Source organism: Podarcis tiliguerta (assembly GCF_965153285.1).
Source record: "Podarcis tiliguerta genome assembly, chromosome: 11".
Lineage (NCBI taxonomy): Eukaryota > Metazoa > Chordata > Lepidosauria > Squamata > Lacertidae > Podarcis > Podarcis tiliguerta.
In genome coordinates this window covers 13,410,733-13,425,609 of record NC_139544.1, presented here as the reverse complement: position 1 = coordinate 13,425,609, position 14,877 = coordinate 13,410,733, and the positions used below count along the sequence as shown (strand labels likewise).

Genomic DNA, 14,877 nt, shown 5'->3' with positions numbered 1-14,877 from the left:
AGACATGCATGTAAAATCCATCTCCTTAAATCAAAAATCTCTTCCTGATTTTCTCAATAAAATTATTAACAACCAATATTTTGGCTTCTTTCTGTTTTAGGAAAAGGAGGAATTGATTGAAGAATGGCAACCAGAACCACTTGTTCCTCCTGTATCCAAAGACCATCCAGCTCTCAACTACAATGTTGTTTCAGGGTAATCCTAGAATAAATCAATTTCACGTTTGACTAAACAGCCCAATCCCTTGCATGCTTACTTGAAAGCCAGTCCTCCTGATTTCAAAGGTGCTTGCTTCATAGTTAGTATGTTTAATATTGCAGCTTCGATTACTTTCAGGGGAAATCGTGATTTGTTCTCTTGCAGACTTTGAGAACCAGGTTACAGAATGGATCAAACTTTTAGCTTGTAAAAAACAAAAAACCTCATGAGGATGCTTGGTATCTGGTTCACTTAGCAGTCAGCTGCTTAATTGATATTAGAGACTTGCCTGTTGACTTTTCAGAAATGTTATTGTCATCAAATCTAAACTTTTTAAGCTGGAGAGATTTCAGTGGTTAAGAAATGGTTGCTGGCTTCTGTGCGCCTCTGAGAGTGAAGGCAAACCACTGTGTTAGCAGTACCAAAGTGATCTCTCTGGGATGCAAGCCTGGGCAGTGTGTATGGGGGCCCTGGGCTGCCCAGACGACAAGACCCCACTCTTGGCCTGGCTTATGTGGTCCAAAGGAAAGGAAAGCAATATGTTTGGCACCAGCTTGGTTGCAGTAGTTGCCAGAAGGAGGCAGATAAGGTGCCATCCAACCATCTTAGGGTCTCCACTCTGGATTTGTGTCGGGTTTACTCCTTCGCCTTTTCTTCTCCCAAAGCTATCCTGAAAGGCAACAGAAGTTTAGGATCAGAGTTTTCCTTCCCATCTGCCCCTCACTTCCCTCTACAGCATGTGCAGAAACCGCCTTCTTGACCATTGAACCCACTATTTATTGGCCTCGCCCACTCAGTTTGCCGGAGCCTGTTTTCGCATGCAGGGGAAGTCCCTAAGGGTTTGAGACCCATTGGCTACTCTCACCTGGTTTAGCCGGCCAGTCGAAGCCATTCCCAGGGTGTTGCTGCTGCCACATTCTGACAGCTCCTAGGAGCCACAGGTGAGAGCTGAGTGCAGGTTGGGCACCAAATGTGGACAAACTACCCCAGAAGGAGCCTAACATGTCTCTCGCCACCCCTCCCCTAACACCCCATAAAGGTAAAGGGACCCCTGACCATTAGCTGCAGCCGTGGCCGACTCTGGGTTTGTGGCGCTCATCTCACTTTATTGGCTGAGGGAGCCGGCGTACAGCTTCCGGGTCATGTGGCCAGCATGACTAAGCCACTTCTGGCGAACCAGAGCAGAGCACGGAAACGCTGTTTACCTTCCCGCCAGAGTGGTACCTATTTATCTACTTGCACTTTGACGTGCTTTCGAACTGCTAGGTTGGCAGGAAAAGGGACTGAGCGATGGGAGCTCACCCTGTTGCGGGGATTCAAACCGCCGACCTTCTGATCGGCAAGTCCTAGGCTCTGTGGTTTAACCCACAGCGCCACCCGCCTCCCATGTACCCCGGTTAAGAAGCAAAGCCTATAATATTCTGAATGTTAATGTTGACCCCAAAGTAAGTTATCGTAAAACTAGTAGACATAAAGATTTGTTTTCTACCTTGCATGTCCTGCAATAGTAGTTCAGTAATAAAATGTAAAAAGTAAATAGATATTTGATCATTGAAGAAAGGGAAGAAACCTCTTTATTTTAACTCTGTTGAAAGCAAAGTGATCTTTAACTAGGGCAGTCTTAATTTCTGATTGTCATAAGGTAGTTCTATGTTTCCCAAGATCCCTCTTAAATTTTCTTCCCCGCTGCATGTTCCAAAGTTTCATATACGGGTTCTTGAAAGTAGTTAGTGTCTGAAAATGCCAAATTCTGTGCGAGATGAGTGCCACATAGTTGCCTTTGACTGGACTTAACCATCCAGGAGTCCTTTACCTTACCTTCAAAGGCATGGTTTCATCGACAGGAATGCAGCTGTTTGAAATGTGATATAAATACTAAAAAAGGAATCCCCACATCAGAAAGACTGAACAGTTTCCACCATTTCAATATGTATTTTCAAATTAGTTGTGTTTACAGTGTTGTGTGAAATTTTTAAAAGGGCTGTTCTCTTACCATGTGCCTGAAACAAAGTTAGGATTATTAGTAAGCTAAGAAAAGTTTGTTTTTCTTTTCTTTTCAGGCCTCCAATTCATAACATTGTCGTGAATGGCAAGGAATGCATAAACTTTGCGTCATTTAATTTTCTTGGGCTTTTGGATAATGAAAGGGTCAAGGTAAGTGCCTGCACTGTTTCTCATCTGTAGGTATTGGCTCAGGTGTAACAATCCTGCCTAATAATCTACGGTTTATTAAGCAGGGAGGGAGCATCATGTCGCTGTGCTATACTTTGCATACCAGATTCAGTTAGTGCTGTTTACTTTAAGCCATAGTTTAAAGTTGCCCAAAGGGGCAACTGCAGTTTAATCTTGAACTCAGTGCCACAGTTTTATAATACGGCTGTTCATATTGTGCTTGAAAAGTCTACATGAGAATCCTAGGCAAAATCTCCCTTTTAGGTGCTGAACCCCTGGCAACAGACCTGCTTGGATTTAGAGATCTAAATATATTCCTTCCAGTAGTACCTTAGAGACCAACTAAGTTTGTTAATGGTATGAGCTTTCGTGTTCATGCACACTTCTTCAGATACACGAAAGCTCATACCAATAAGAAACTTAATTGGTCTCTAAGGTGCTACTGGAAGGAATTTTTTTATTTTGTTTTGACTACGGCAGACCAAGACGGCTACCTCCCTGTAAATAAATACAGTATGCTTTCAAACCTTTGTCTAGCATCTTGTTTGTAGGGCACCTGTGTTGCATTCATCTGTACTCTCTGGGACATGAAAGTGCCAATACTAACACTGTTGAATGTCCCAAGGAATAGCTATTGAATGTCCCAAGGGATAGCTCAGTAGCAGGGGCGGGCAACCTAAGGCCCATGGGCCACAAGCGGCCCATGGAGGTCGTTTAACCAACCCTTGGACCCCCACCGCCCACTCGGTTGGCTCCCATGCACCTCACTAAACAGGGCACGGAGCAGAGCGGGGACCGCCTTCTGCGATGCTGGCTGGCTTCCCATTGGCTGCAGGAAGCTCCTGCAGCCAATGGGAAGCTGTGCACGCCTCCTCCGCGCCGGAAGGAGTGCCGGAAATAGTGTGTGCACTTACGTACTCCGGACCACTGTGGCGTCTGCGGGACCGTGAACCGGCCCAAGCCACAAAAACTTTGTCGACCCCTGCTCAGTAACATGAGATTCTTAATTTCAGGATCATGGGTTTGTGCCCCTTGTTGATCCAAAGATTTCTACATTGCAGGGAGTTGGACTGGGTGGTTCTCATCAGTGTTAGGAACTGGGATACAAAAGCTAGGAGCTACGTTGCTCCTGGGGCTGGAATTGTAGGTGCAAAAACAGAATGTCTAGATGCCACTATTTTTTATTTATATAGGGATTTCTTTTTTAAAGACACTAAAAGTTTTCTGTTTTAAAAACCAGATTTTGGCACACATTTAATCCAGGCAGGTTTAATAACATGAGAGAAATAATAGCTTAGGAGGGATTTTTTTAATGCAGCTATGTAAGTGTCATAGCTACCTGGCAAGAGCAACAGAGGGGAATCCCATAATGAGGGCACTGTCCTTTCCAACAGTAAGCAGCCTACCCACCAATTTCCCTACAGGAATATTTGTGGAAGAGAACCTGCTAGGGGAGATGCAAGTGATTCCTTGCAAACAGTAAGGTGGGGGGAGATGACACAACAGGAAGCACAAAAGCACTGATGCTTCCTGGTGCCTTTGCAAGTCCTCTTTGAAGGCAGTCTGATATCCCTAGCCACGTTATAAAGGGACATTACATTATCACACAAGCACTGCTGTCTATGTTAAAGTGCCCAATACAGCAAGCAAAAGTATTTTGTAAGAAGTAGGTGCAGATAGAGCCTTTGAGAAAACATTTTGGAGAGGGGTTCAAGTCAGGTCAATTAAGAAAGGTGGGTGTTTTAAACTTTATCTTTTGATTTAAAATAAACAAAAATAATCCAGTAAAAACAAAAATGTAACCTGTTGTTTTTTTTTAAATCAAGTGTGCTGACTTAGCATTCTAAGATCATCAGTTAATAATGTTTTATACAAATTGGTATAAAACAGCTGATTCTCCCAGCAGCGTGGCAGGGGTGGGGGGTGGAGAGAGACAGTCCTTTATTGCTGCTGCACCCTGCAGACCAGCAGGCTGCAGCCAGGCCGGGGTGGAGATCCCTTGACGCAATAGAGGCTCCCGGACATCTCCGTCCAGTCGCAAAAGGTGGGTTGCCAGTGGCAAAATGCGACTGGAACAATAGGCGTATCCAATGTCAATTTTGTGATTCTGTGAATACTGTAGAAATCATTTCTTTTCTAATTGTACTTAACAACCCTTCTCCTGCTATGCTTATTCAAAGAATGCAGCCCAGAATTCTCTGACAAAATACGGTGTTGGCACCTGTGGCCCAAGGGGATTTTATGGAACCTTTGGTATGTATAACCTGTGTTTTCCAGTAGAGCATTAAAGGTAGCTAATTGAATGTTGACGTCACATAAAGGAATTGGGAGATGTGAACCAATGCTGATGTATTCCTCATTCAGATGAATTGGCATGTAAGCTTGTTTTTTTGCATAGTGTCATTAACACGCACACACATGGAGTAATAACAAGAGCACATGGTCCCTTTCCTGAGAAGCACACAATCTAGAGTTTGACATTGGGAGGCAGCAGAAAGAAAGCTGAAACTGAGCATAAACAGAAAAGGAGTTTCCATTCAGTTCAGTTGAACATACTACAGCTCAATCCTCCTTCTTTTCTTCAGCGAGTAAGATTGTCTTCCATAAACACGGTTTTAACAGTGAGTCCGTAAGTGACTGTGGAGGCCAATTCTGGATCCACACATCCTTTCACAGTGGGGACAGAGGTTTCCGGGCGGGAGTTGATCACAGTGAGGGTTTGCCAAACGTGCCTTTCTCTTAGCACAATACTCCCTTTCGTCCTGATTCCAAGCATCTTCAAAGCCCATGACACCTTTGGTCAAGGCTGTTCTCCAGTTGTAGTGCTCGCAGGCCCATGTTTCCCAGTTGTCGGTGCTTATACTACATTTTTAAAAGATTTGCCTTGAGTCAGTCTTTAAATCTCTTTTGTTGACCACCAGCATTATGCTTTCCATTTGTAAGTCCGGAATAGAGTAGTTGCTTTGGAAGACGAGATATATAGATATTTATATAGATACACACACACACACAATACACATGTCTGCTCACGGAGTTTGAGGGGCTTTACACTCGGGGAAACTAGGTACAGAATTGCATCAGTAGCAAATGAGAGCTAAGATGTTCTGCCAAAGACATCAGAGAAAAAGTGAGTTCACAGGAGGGATTTGAAGAGAAAGAGTAACTTCTGGAAAGTCCACATTTCTGTCTACTTTTTTTTTTTGGCTGCTGCTGCTTAGAAGATATTTCCAAGACTGGAATTATCCACATGAGTTTGAGCAGGCCCCGCTAAAAAGTCAGAAGCAGCTCTTAGTCTGCATCCAGAAGTACACCCATGGTTGCATGCTCAGTCTTTTCAGGGAGAGTACTTTTCTGGGCAGTTTTGTACTTTTTGAGTGAAAAAGAGATCACTTTTGCATCTTGTGAAAGTGAAGCTACAATATGTAACAAAGTATTATAATTATGCTAAACTAGAGCCCAGTTGGATTATAATGCCTAAAAGAAGCGAGAGGAATTCTCACTCATACTTAAATGCTTCTTAATTCTCTAGAGCCATTCATTGGCCTACACATACAGAAACACAACTTTTTAACCATGCCAATACAACATGATCCAGACAAAAGCAAGTGAGTTAAGGTAAAGGTAAAGGTACCCCTGCCCGTACGGGCCAGTCTTGACAGACTCTAGGGTTGTGCGCCCATCTCACTCAAGAGGCCGGGGGCCAGCGCTGTCCGAAGACACTTCCGGGTCACGTGGCCAGCGTGACATCGCTGCTCTGGCGAGCCAGAGCCGCACACGGAAACGCCGTTTACCTTCCCGCTAGTAAGCGGTCCCTATTTATCTACTTGCACCCAGGGGTGCTTTTGAACTGCTAGGTTGGCAGGCGCTGGGACCGAACAACGGGAGCGCACCCCGCCGCGGGGATTCGAACCGCCAACCTTTTGATCAGCAAGCCCTAGGCACTGAGGCTTTAACCCACAGCACCACCCGCCACCCCTGAGTTAGTTGGGCATAAATGTACTTATAATGGATGAGCCACATGTTCTCCCCGAAAGATTGACACCCAGGACCCCATTGGTCTGAGGGGCTGCTCAGATTTCCACTGGCAATCCTAGTCTTTGAATATTCTGTAATGCCAGTAGCAAGAAACAGGAACTGTGAAGCTTTTCGTTATTCAGCTATTGCCTTGGCATAATTTTTAAAAAGAATTCCTATGACTTGCCTCTGGCCAGTCTCAGACTGCCTCTGGCCACATCAACTGGACCTGAAAGCAGATCCATCTGGGCAGGACAGTTGCAACAGCATCCTAACTTCCATCTTTTCCCTGTGCTTCCCTTAAACTTTCCAGATCAGTTCCTGATTTTTTTTTTCCACAGCAGCAGCCTTCACACAATCTCTGCTTGCAATAGAAGTTGCAGCTTTTTTCAGGGTCATGAAACCGTTACAGCCGATTATTTACAGAAGCTTCGTTAGATTCTCCAGTGTGTATCGGTTACAGAATCTATCTTGTTTGAGCAGAATACATTGCTGGATGATGCCTTCAGCTTGTTTCAAGAATGCTTCTTGGGATACACCCGCATGCATTCACAGCTTCTTTTCGCTGTTATTAAAATGTCACACAGGGATAATTGGCAGAGCTGAAGCAAAGACTAAATACTGAGCTTTCCAAAGAGGCCACGAGGGGGCAGTCTGATTTCTGGCTGAAACATCTTGACCGCTTGCGAACACAGTAATGTAGATATTGCCAACATACTATATCTGTGTGGTAATCAAGAGGTTTGGATTCAAACCTCAAGCGGAGGGTTTTTGTAATACAAATCCTGCTGTGAAGCTCTTGGTCTGCATTTAATCACAGTGTGAGGGTGTTTCACATTCCTCTCCTGTCTCTGCAGAGCGCTATAGAGACAGCAATGCAGTGAGCCTAAACGTTTTCCTTTATCTCACGTATAGTCTGACTTTCTGGTGGGAGTTGCTTAACTTGCTGGTGTTTTTACCTAGAGGATTGGGAATGGCTTCCAGGAAGTCACTTGGGACTGTTCAGGTTTCACAAGGCAAAGTGTTCATCTTATCGTTGGCATTTTGGGCACTGTGATTTGATAGTTTACCATATGAGAACAATGTCTTCCACGCTCCCTTCTCCTTTTAATCATTTCAGTGGTGGTGCTAGAATTCTCTCTTACCTTCCTTGTTACTGAAAGATTGTGGCGAAACACTATCCATGACCATAACTGATGATGTTTTGACTAGATTCCCATCTAGATATCCCGACTTCTTAATTTTAAAGCCATGTGGTTTTCAGTATGGTGAAAGACTTCTTACTCTGAAGGTTTGGCTGTTCTTTCCAGTGTATGTGTCATCTTCTCATGCTCCTGCTTAATACCAAGGGTGCATAGGAATACGAGAAGAGAAAGGTTTAGGCCCTGCCCCTTTTCCTTGGATTTTAACAGCAGATTCTCTTAGGAATGTTGGTCACTAAATTGGGTCCAAACTGCCCCCCTCCCGATGTGATAATGAGAGATTTTGAGCTGAAAAAAAAGGGAGATAAGGTTCATTAATCTGGCCTGTTACCAGTTCCCCAGTATCTCCAATCCTGGCAACTTTCTTTATATTGAAAAGAGATGGTCTGAACTAATAGGTTTCATCCTATCAGACTCTCAGGATGCTGTCACCGGCTCCCGGCTGGTTGCCCAGGAAAGTATAAAGACAAGGAAAAGTTTCTTGCTTTCCTTTTTTATTTCAATCTTTACAGAGAGAGGCTGTAGACCCCAGCCTCTTGGATAATGGCGTTGTCCTGAGTGAATCTCCACCCCCCCATCCCCCAAATCTCTTCCCACTTCCTCATTCGTTGTTCTCATCATCTCTACGGGTGCTGCTACATGCCCTCTGTCTTTGAGCTCTTTGCTCTCCCACTTTTAAGGCTCGCCGGGTTCTGGGAGATGGAGTGTCTGGAATGCTTTCTAATGACAACCTGTCAGCCGGGTGTTGTTCCGACTCTCCCATGATTTCCCAACTTTTCCCCTCATCTGCCTCTGAGCTGTGACCTTCCTCAAACCCCTGTTGTAAATCTATACTGTCTTCTTCTTCCTCTTCCCTGGAAGGGGCAGGGTGGGGAGGCGGACTCCACCATTTCTCCTCTGCCCTGTCCCTGACACAGACACAGTGGCCACTCCTGGAGGACTCTCATGAGGCTCAGTAAAACTCTCTTCCCCACCACTTGTGCTTGGAGGAATAGATACCCCATTCCTTGCAGTGCTCGCTTGTGCTGCCTAAAACCACTTAGAAGCCATTTTACCATATAAGCGGTATAAAGGTAAAGGGACCCATGACCATTAGGTCCAATCGCGGACGACTCTGGGGTTGCGGCGCTCATCTCGCTTTATTGGCCGAGGGAGCTGGTGTACAGCTTCCGGGTCCTGTGGCCAGCATGACTAAGCTGCTTCTGGCGAACCAGAGCAGCGCATGGAAACACCGTTTACCTTCCCACTGGAGCGGTACCTATTTATCTACTTGCACTTTGACGTGTTTTCGAACTGCTAGGTTGGCAGGGGCAGGGACCGAGCAACAGGAGCTCAACCCGTCACGGGGATTCAAACTGCCGACCTTCTGATTGTCAAGCCCTAGGCTCTGTGGTTTAACCCACAGCGCCACCCGTGTCCTTATATAAGCTGTATATATGTAAACAAAACAATGAGCTTGCTATCCTTTTCCATATTTGATGGAAGATGGGTGGGATAAAGTGGAACTATTGGGCTCTATGGCACTCATTTGTGTACACTACAGTCACTCCTGCTACGCTGGATTGAGCCCCTCCAGCACCCACCCCCAAAATGAGATGGATCTTAATTCACGTTTTTCACCATGGTTGAAATTATATTTGGGGACAACGGTTAATTCTTCTTAAATGGGTGGATCTTGCTGGGTTGTGTGTGTAATAAAGGTGAACCCACTGGCAGCATATGAATCGATGGTTAGCTTGACCCAACAACGCCACACACACGGGGCAAACAAAACTCACTGCAGTCAACTGTAAGTGACCATCCAGGCCTTGGGCCCCCAACCGCTCTCAGTGCCAAAGAAAACTGATAAAGGAATAGAAAGAGAACCTACCCACGTGGCGGTGACACAAAAACCTTGCACATATACCGTGTAAAACAATGAAAGTTTACTACCTCCCTTCTCCCCCCCCCAACTCTCTTCTCCCCCACCCTTGTATGCAATATGCAATATTGAAGTCTCACTGATCTGCAGAAAAAAAACTTTAGAATCTGAAAATAGAGGTGATGTATGTACTTTGGTAACCGCAGGAAATATTCAGTAAAAACATTTTTTAAATAATAATGGACGAATCTGTAAAATAGGGCTCAGTAAGTGATAGATGCGAAAGTTTCACTCGAAATGAGGGATGTTCAGAAAATGAGTTGGGGAGGAGTAGGAAGGTAGGGGATGAGAGAAGGCAAAAAAAAAAAAAAGTGGAAAAATGCAAGATAGGAATAAGTGTCAGGAGAAGAGATTTAACTCCACTGATTGCTTTGTTGGTTTATCGAGCCTGAAAACTGCTTGGGGAATTCCACTTGGAATGCACTATGTTAATATAGAGCTAAGATAATTACCCCTTAGCTTTCTAAACAAGCCTCTGAAACTTGGCAGTGTTGATTCCCTCTGTTTCTAGTTTCCCAACAACAGACACGTTTTGGTATTCGTTTCTGGAATATTTCTGACAGGTATCTTGAGTGTGGCTTGCTTACTTTTACTCACAAAACATAAGTGCCCTTTTAAGGTAATGCAGTCAAACACTCAGATGAGTTACTTTGCACCTGGTTAGAATGACAGGATTGTCAGCCTGTACTTGTTCTGTGTGTGTGTGTGTGTGTGTGTGTGTGTGTGTGTAGAAAATAACCTGGGCAGAGTTGAATAGATTTTCATGCTGTTAATGACTTTGCATCTTTGTGCGACTTTTCTAAAACATAAACTACCCTTCTCAAACAGATGTACATCTGGAACTGGAGGAACGACTTGCCAAATTTATGAGGACCGAGGAAGCAATCATATATTCCTATGGATTTGCTACAATTGCCAGTGCTATTCCTGCCTATTCAAAACGAGGAGACATCGTTTTTGTGTACGTAATCTTCACTTTTTCTATATTACAGTGGACCCTCTGGATACAAACTTAATTTGTTCCGGGGGTCCGTTTGCACCCCAAAAATTATGTAAATAGAGACGCGCTTCTGTGCATGCACAAGGCACGCAGAGCGTTTGTGCGCATGCATGCGGGGCGAAACCCGGAAGTATACACTTCTGGGTTTGCCGTGGCCAGATTCCGTATCCAGAGGGACACGTAAGTAGAGGTACATGGGACTTTCTGAAGAGGCTCCTTCAGAACCTCTGTATTATTTCTGCTCCTCTCTGTACGGTTGAGGTTCTTCATAGCAAAATCTAGGTACAGTGGTGCCTCGCAAGACGAAATTAATTTGTTCTGCGAGTCTCTTCGTCTAGCGGTTTTTTCTTCTTGTGAAGCAACCCGCTTAGCGGATTAGCGCTATTAGCGGTTTAGCGGCTATTAGCGGCTATTAAAGGCTTAAGGGATTAGCGGATTAGCTGCTAAAAGGCTATTAGCGGTTTAGCAGCTTAGAAAAAGGGTGGGGACATTTTTCGTCTTGCGACATTTTCGTCTTGCGAAGCAAGCCCATAGGGAAATTCGTCCTGCGAAGCGCATCGAAAAACGGAAAACCCTTTCGTCTAGCGGGTTTTCCGTCTTGCGAGGCATTTGTCTTGCGGGGTACCACTGTACCATATTCCACAAAAGGTAATAATCTTAGAGCCAGTTTACATTCTCTCTGTCAAAAGAGGAATCCCTACCATCCTGGACTGTTTGTTCATGAGCAAGGAACATTGCAGTTGTTAGCAATTCCTGGAACTGCAGCACTTGGAGGTGGGGGGAGTGCCAATGCAGATGTGGTTATTTTTATCCTATGACTTGCCTTGTTCACCTAATTTTCTTCCTTCAAATCAAATCAGAATCCTGTGTGTGATAGTGAACCCCACCACTACTACTACTACATCTTCATCATAAAACAATAATTTTATTATTTATACCCGCCTATCTGGCTGGGTTCCCCCAGCTATTCTGGGTGGCCATTAAAAATGGTAAAACATTAGACATCAAAAATTTCCTGATACAGGCTTGCCTTCAGATGTTTTCTAAAAGTCAGATAGTTGTTTATTTCCTTGACATCTGATGGGAGGACATTCCACGGGGCAGGTGGCACCACCAAGAAGGCCCTCTGCCTGCTCCCTGCAACCTCACTTGTCGCAATGAGGGAACCTCCAGAAGGCCCTCAAAGCTGGACCTCAGTGTCCAGGCTGAATGATGGGGGTGGAGACGCTCCTTCAGGTCTACTGGATGAGGCCATTTAGGGCTTTAATGGTCAGTACCAACACTTTGAATTGTGCTCAGAAATGTACTGGGAGCCAATGTAGGTCTTTCAGGACTGGTGTTGTATGGTCTCGGCGGCTGCTCCCAGTCACTAGTCTAGCTGCCTCATTCTGGATTAGTTGTAGTTTCCATGTCACTTTCAAAGGTAGCCCCATGTAAAGCACATTGCAGTAGTCAAAGCAGGAGATAAACCAGATAGAATCGGTTTAAACTAAAACAGAACTTATTCTTCCTGCTTGAACCACTTCAACTCAAACCCTTTTCCGACAAATTTGTCTTGGCACTCTTAGAACAGTTGTGCATGTTTGAGGTTTGGTTGAGCCTTTGGGGAAGAGATTTCCAAACTGGGCTAGAGTACAGTAAGGTGGCCAGTGAACATAAGCATTGTGTGCCTTCCTCGTACAGTCTCTACCAGTGGCTTACAGATGCAAAACTGCATGTAGAAAGAAGCCTATGAGCTGGGCTGTAGATGGGGGCATCTCATATACCTGATAGGGGCAATCTCCCCTGTTGTAGTGACACTTTCCCCAGCTGTTGCAATCCACGAATAGTTGCCAGCCACTGCTGGCAACATCTGTGTACACCCAAGTTAACCATAGATATTTCTCTCAAAGGGACAACCTACAAGCTGTTGCTTCTGGTTACCAGCTCTTAGTGGGTTCTGTGGTCTGTTTTAGTGAACATGCATTATGAGCTATCAATCTCAATTGTTTAAAAATGAGATTAACTGGGACAGTTATAAAAGCGCTTTAATAGGCCTTCTTCTTGAAGAAGGGCTGGATGTGATTGTTAGGAAAGTGGTTATGCACAATTTTTCAGCACCAGTGTAGGATCGCTTATATGATCTTGTCATTTTCAAAGCTGTATCTTGATACCATTTTAAATGCCTATTAAGGGGTAGTTTTAATCGCTTATGAAATGCTTTCAAAATGACTACTTGGTTTTAACGATCAATTGCTGCTTCAGAATAAACTCTTTAAAAATTGCTAGCAGCTGTTGAAACGTTTTGTCAGTATCCCCCATAGGTTACAGCCAAGCAAAGAAATGCACTTGATGAGTGGTTGGAATGAATTTACTTAATGTCAGACAAAAATCTCCTCTAGAGCACTCTTACTGAGCTTGTGCTTGTTATGTGTTAGTTGATACTAACTGAAATTGTGTGTGTGCGTGTGTAAATCTCATTGGACTCAATGAGACATTCCCAGATAAATGTGTCTGTAGCATACGTAGTCTGATTCCCCCCCCCCCTTTCCATTTCTCCCCCACGTAACCTATGAACTGAGTGAGTTCAATGGCTAGGAATTACCTAGCCCTGGCAGTTTTCCCCTTATTAATATACTTTAAGAAAATTATTAAAGGTGGCAAGCAAACTTTTTTAAAAAATGTAAAACAATGAATGAAAGAACATTAAAATAGCCTTTATGTTTAAAATTACAATTAAGAGATTATGAGCAGTATAGTCAAATAACTAATTAAAGGAGGAATGCCTAAAGATGTCTGTGGTCCCCCTGCCCCAGCCCTAATGTCTTAGCTGCTCTTCAGAAGACAAGCTCAGTTTGAGCCTTTTGGAAGGATGTGGTTATCTTGCCATCAGCTCAGAAAATTTTCTGTCCACATTTCAAACCCATGGAGCTAATCTCTGGGGTTAGGCAGATTCATATGGGTGGAGATAGTTGGTGCTCTGTTCCCAGGCCATATAGGGCTCTAAAGTTCAAAACCACGGAATCCTATCCAAAACGAATAAAAATGACAGAAAAAAACAAACCATAAAACCCTGATACTGTTCCATCTTCAACAGGTACCAGTTTGTTGCTGGGCTCAATTTGAGGTGGTGACTATAGACTTACAGACTCTATTAACTGGAGTTTGAATTGAGTATAGAAACAAATAGGTAGACAGTTCAGATGATGCAGTATTGCAGTTTTATGCTGCAAACTGCTATCTCCTGTCAGCGCTGGGCCAGAGGGATTGTGGTCTATTTGAAGTTTTTGCTCTGCCATCAAAGGCAGCCCTAACAAAGTGTTACAATGATCGGCTAGAAGTGACTAGGATATGTCTGAGTCTGGTTTCTGAGATAAGGGCACAGCAGCTCCACTAGCCAGATCTGGCAAAAGGCAGCCGTAACCACTTCTGCTATCTGAACATCCTTAAGCAAGGCTTTACCTAAGAGCACTGCCAAGCTGCCAACCAGATTTCTTTTTTTAAGAGGAAGGTCTCTCCCAAACCTCTTCCAGGCTGCCAGAACGTCCATCTAGCAGCACCTCGGCCTTGTCTAGATTAAGCTTCGGTTTGTTCACCTTAATCTACTCCGGAACTCACCAGTTTAGAACTTCCATTGCATCAAAAGATGGAAATGAAAGCCAGTTTTGATCTGCATATAGATGATCTCTAGCCCAAATACCGGGATGATCTAGCTGTTTCATGTTCATGTTGAGAAACAAGATGAATCAGTGTGACATCCTGTATGCCAAAGGTGATGGGTTGGAGGAGTGATGCCACCTTCTGAAACTATCCTTTAAAAGATTTCTATATACTCTCATTTTGACTCAAGAAAATCACCATTTTAAAGTTCAGATCGGGGAAAATAAATACAGTAAATGGACAAAAGTACAAAGATTCACAAAATGTTTAGGAGTATTCGTCCCCCCAGAAAAAAGTACTCTCTGTGTTTGTGTGTGTGTGTGTGTGTGTGTGTGTGTGTGTGTATTTTTACACCTTAGGGATCTTTTTGATTCATACAGAGCAATAGAAACATTTTAATAAACAAAATGATGTTAGTAACAGTTCCTTGTGAACACAGGAAAAACAAAATTGTTGGCTATTGATTGGGCAGCTCTCATACACTGGCTGCATTCAAACATAACAAATTATGGTTTTATCATTATGTGAATGAGCCTCAGTCGCATTCATTTTCCTTTCTGTCACCAGTGAAGAAGATTGGAAGCTTCACATTTTCGTGTTGTAGCGAAACCTAGGGAAGCTGTCATGAATGTTAACTATGGTTTGCTAAAACAGGCAAAGAGGGAAACATTGTTCATGAAGCTGGCTTGTTTCAATAAACCACAGATAAAAATAACACAGTTAAACTGCTA

The 14,877-nt window shown here is 43.9% G+C and overlaps 1 protein-coding gene across 3 annotated transcripts in view; it reads left to right on the top strand.

The window, feature by feature from the left end:
* Positions 1–14,877, top strand: part of SPTLC1 (serine palmitoyltransferase long chain base subunit 1) — a 36,092-nt gene that overhangs the window by 7,760 nt on the left and 13,455 nt on the right. For 2 of the 3 annotated variants that reach the window (XR_014503074.1, XM_083404117.1), the window contains exons 3-6: positions 101–195; positions 2,259–2,352; positions 4,551–5,985; positions 6,355–10,468. Coding sequence is in view for 2 of the 3 variants with exons in the window: in XM_083404117.1 (XP_083260243.1) it covers positions 10,374–10,468 (95 nt within the window). In the remaining variant the exon portion in view is untranslated. The remainder of the gene's footprint in view (positions 1–100; positions 196–2,258; positions 2,353–4,550; positions 5,986–6,354; positions 10,469–14,877) is intronic. The other variant, XM_083404116.1, reaches the window with a different exon arrangement.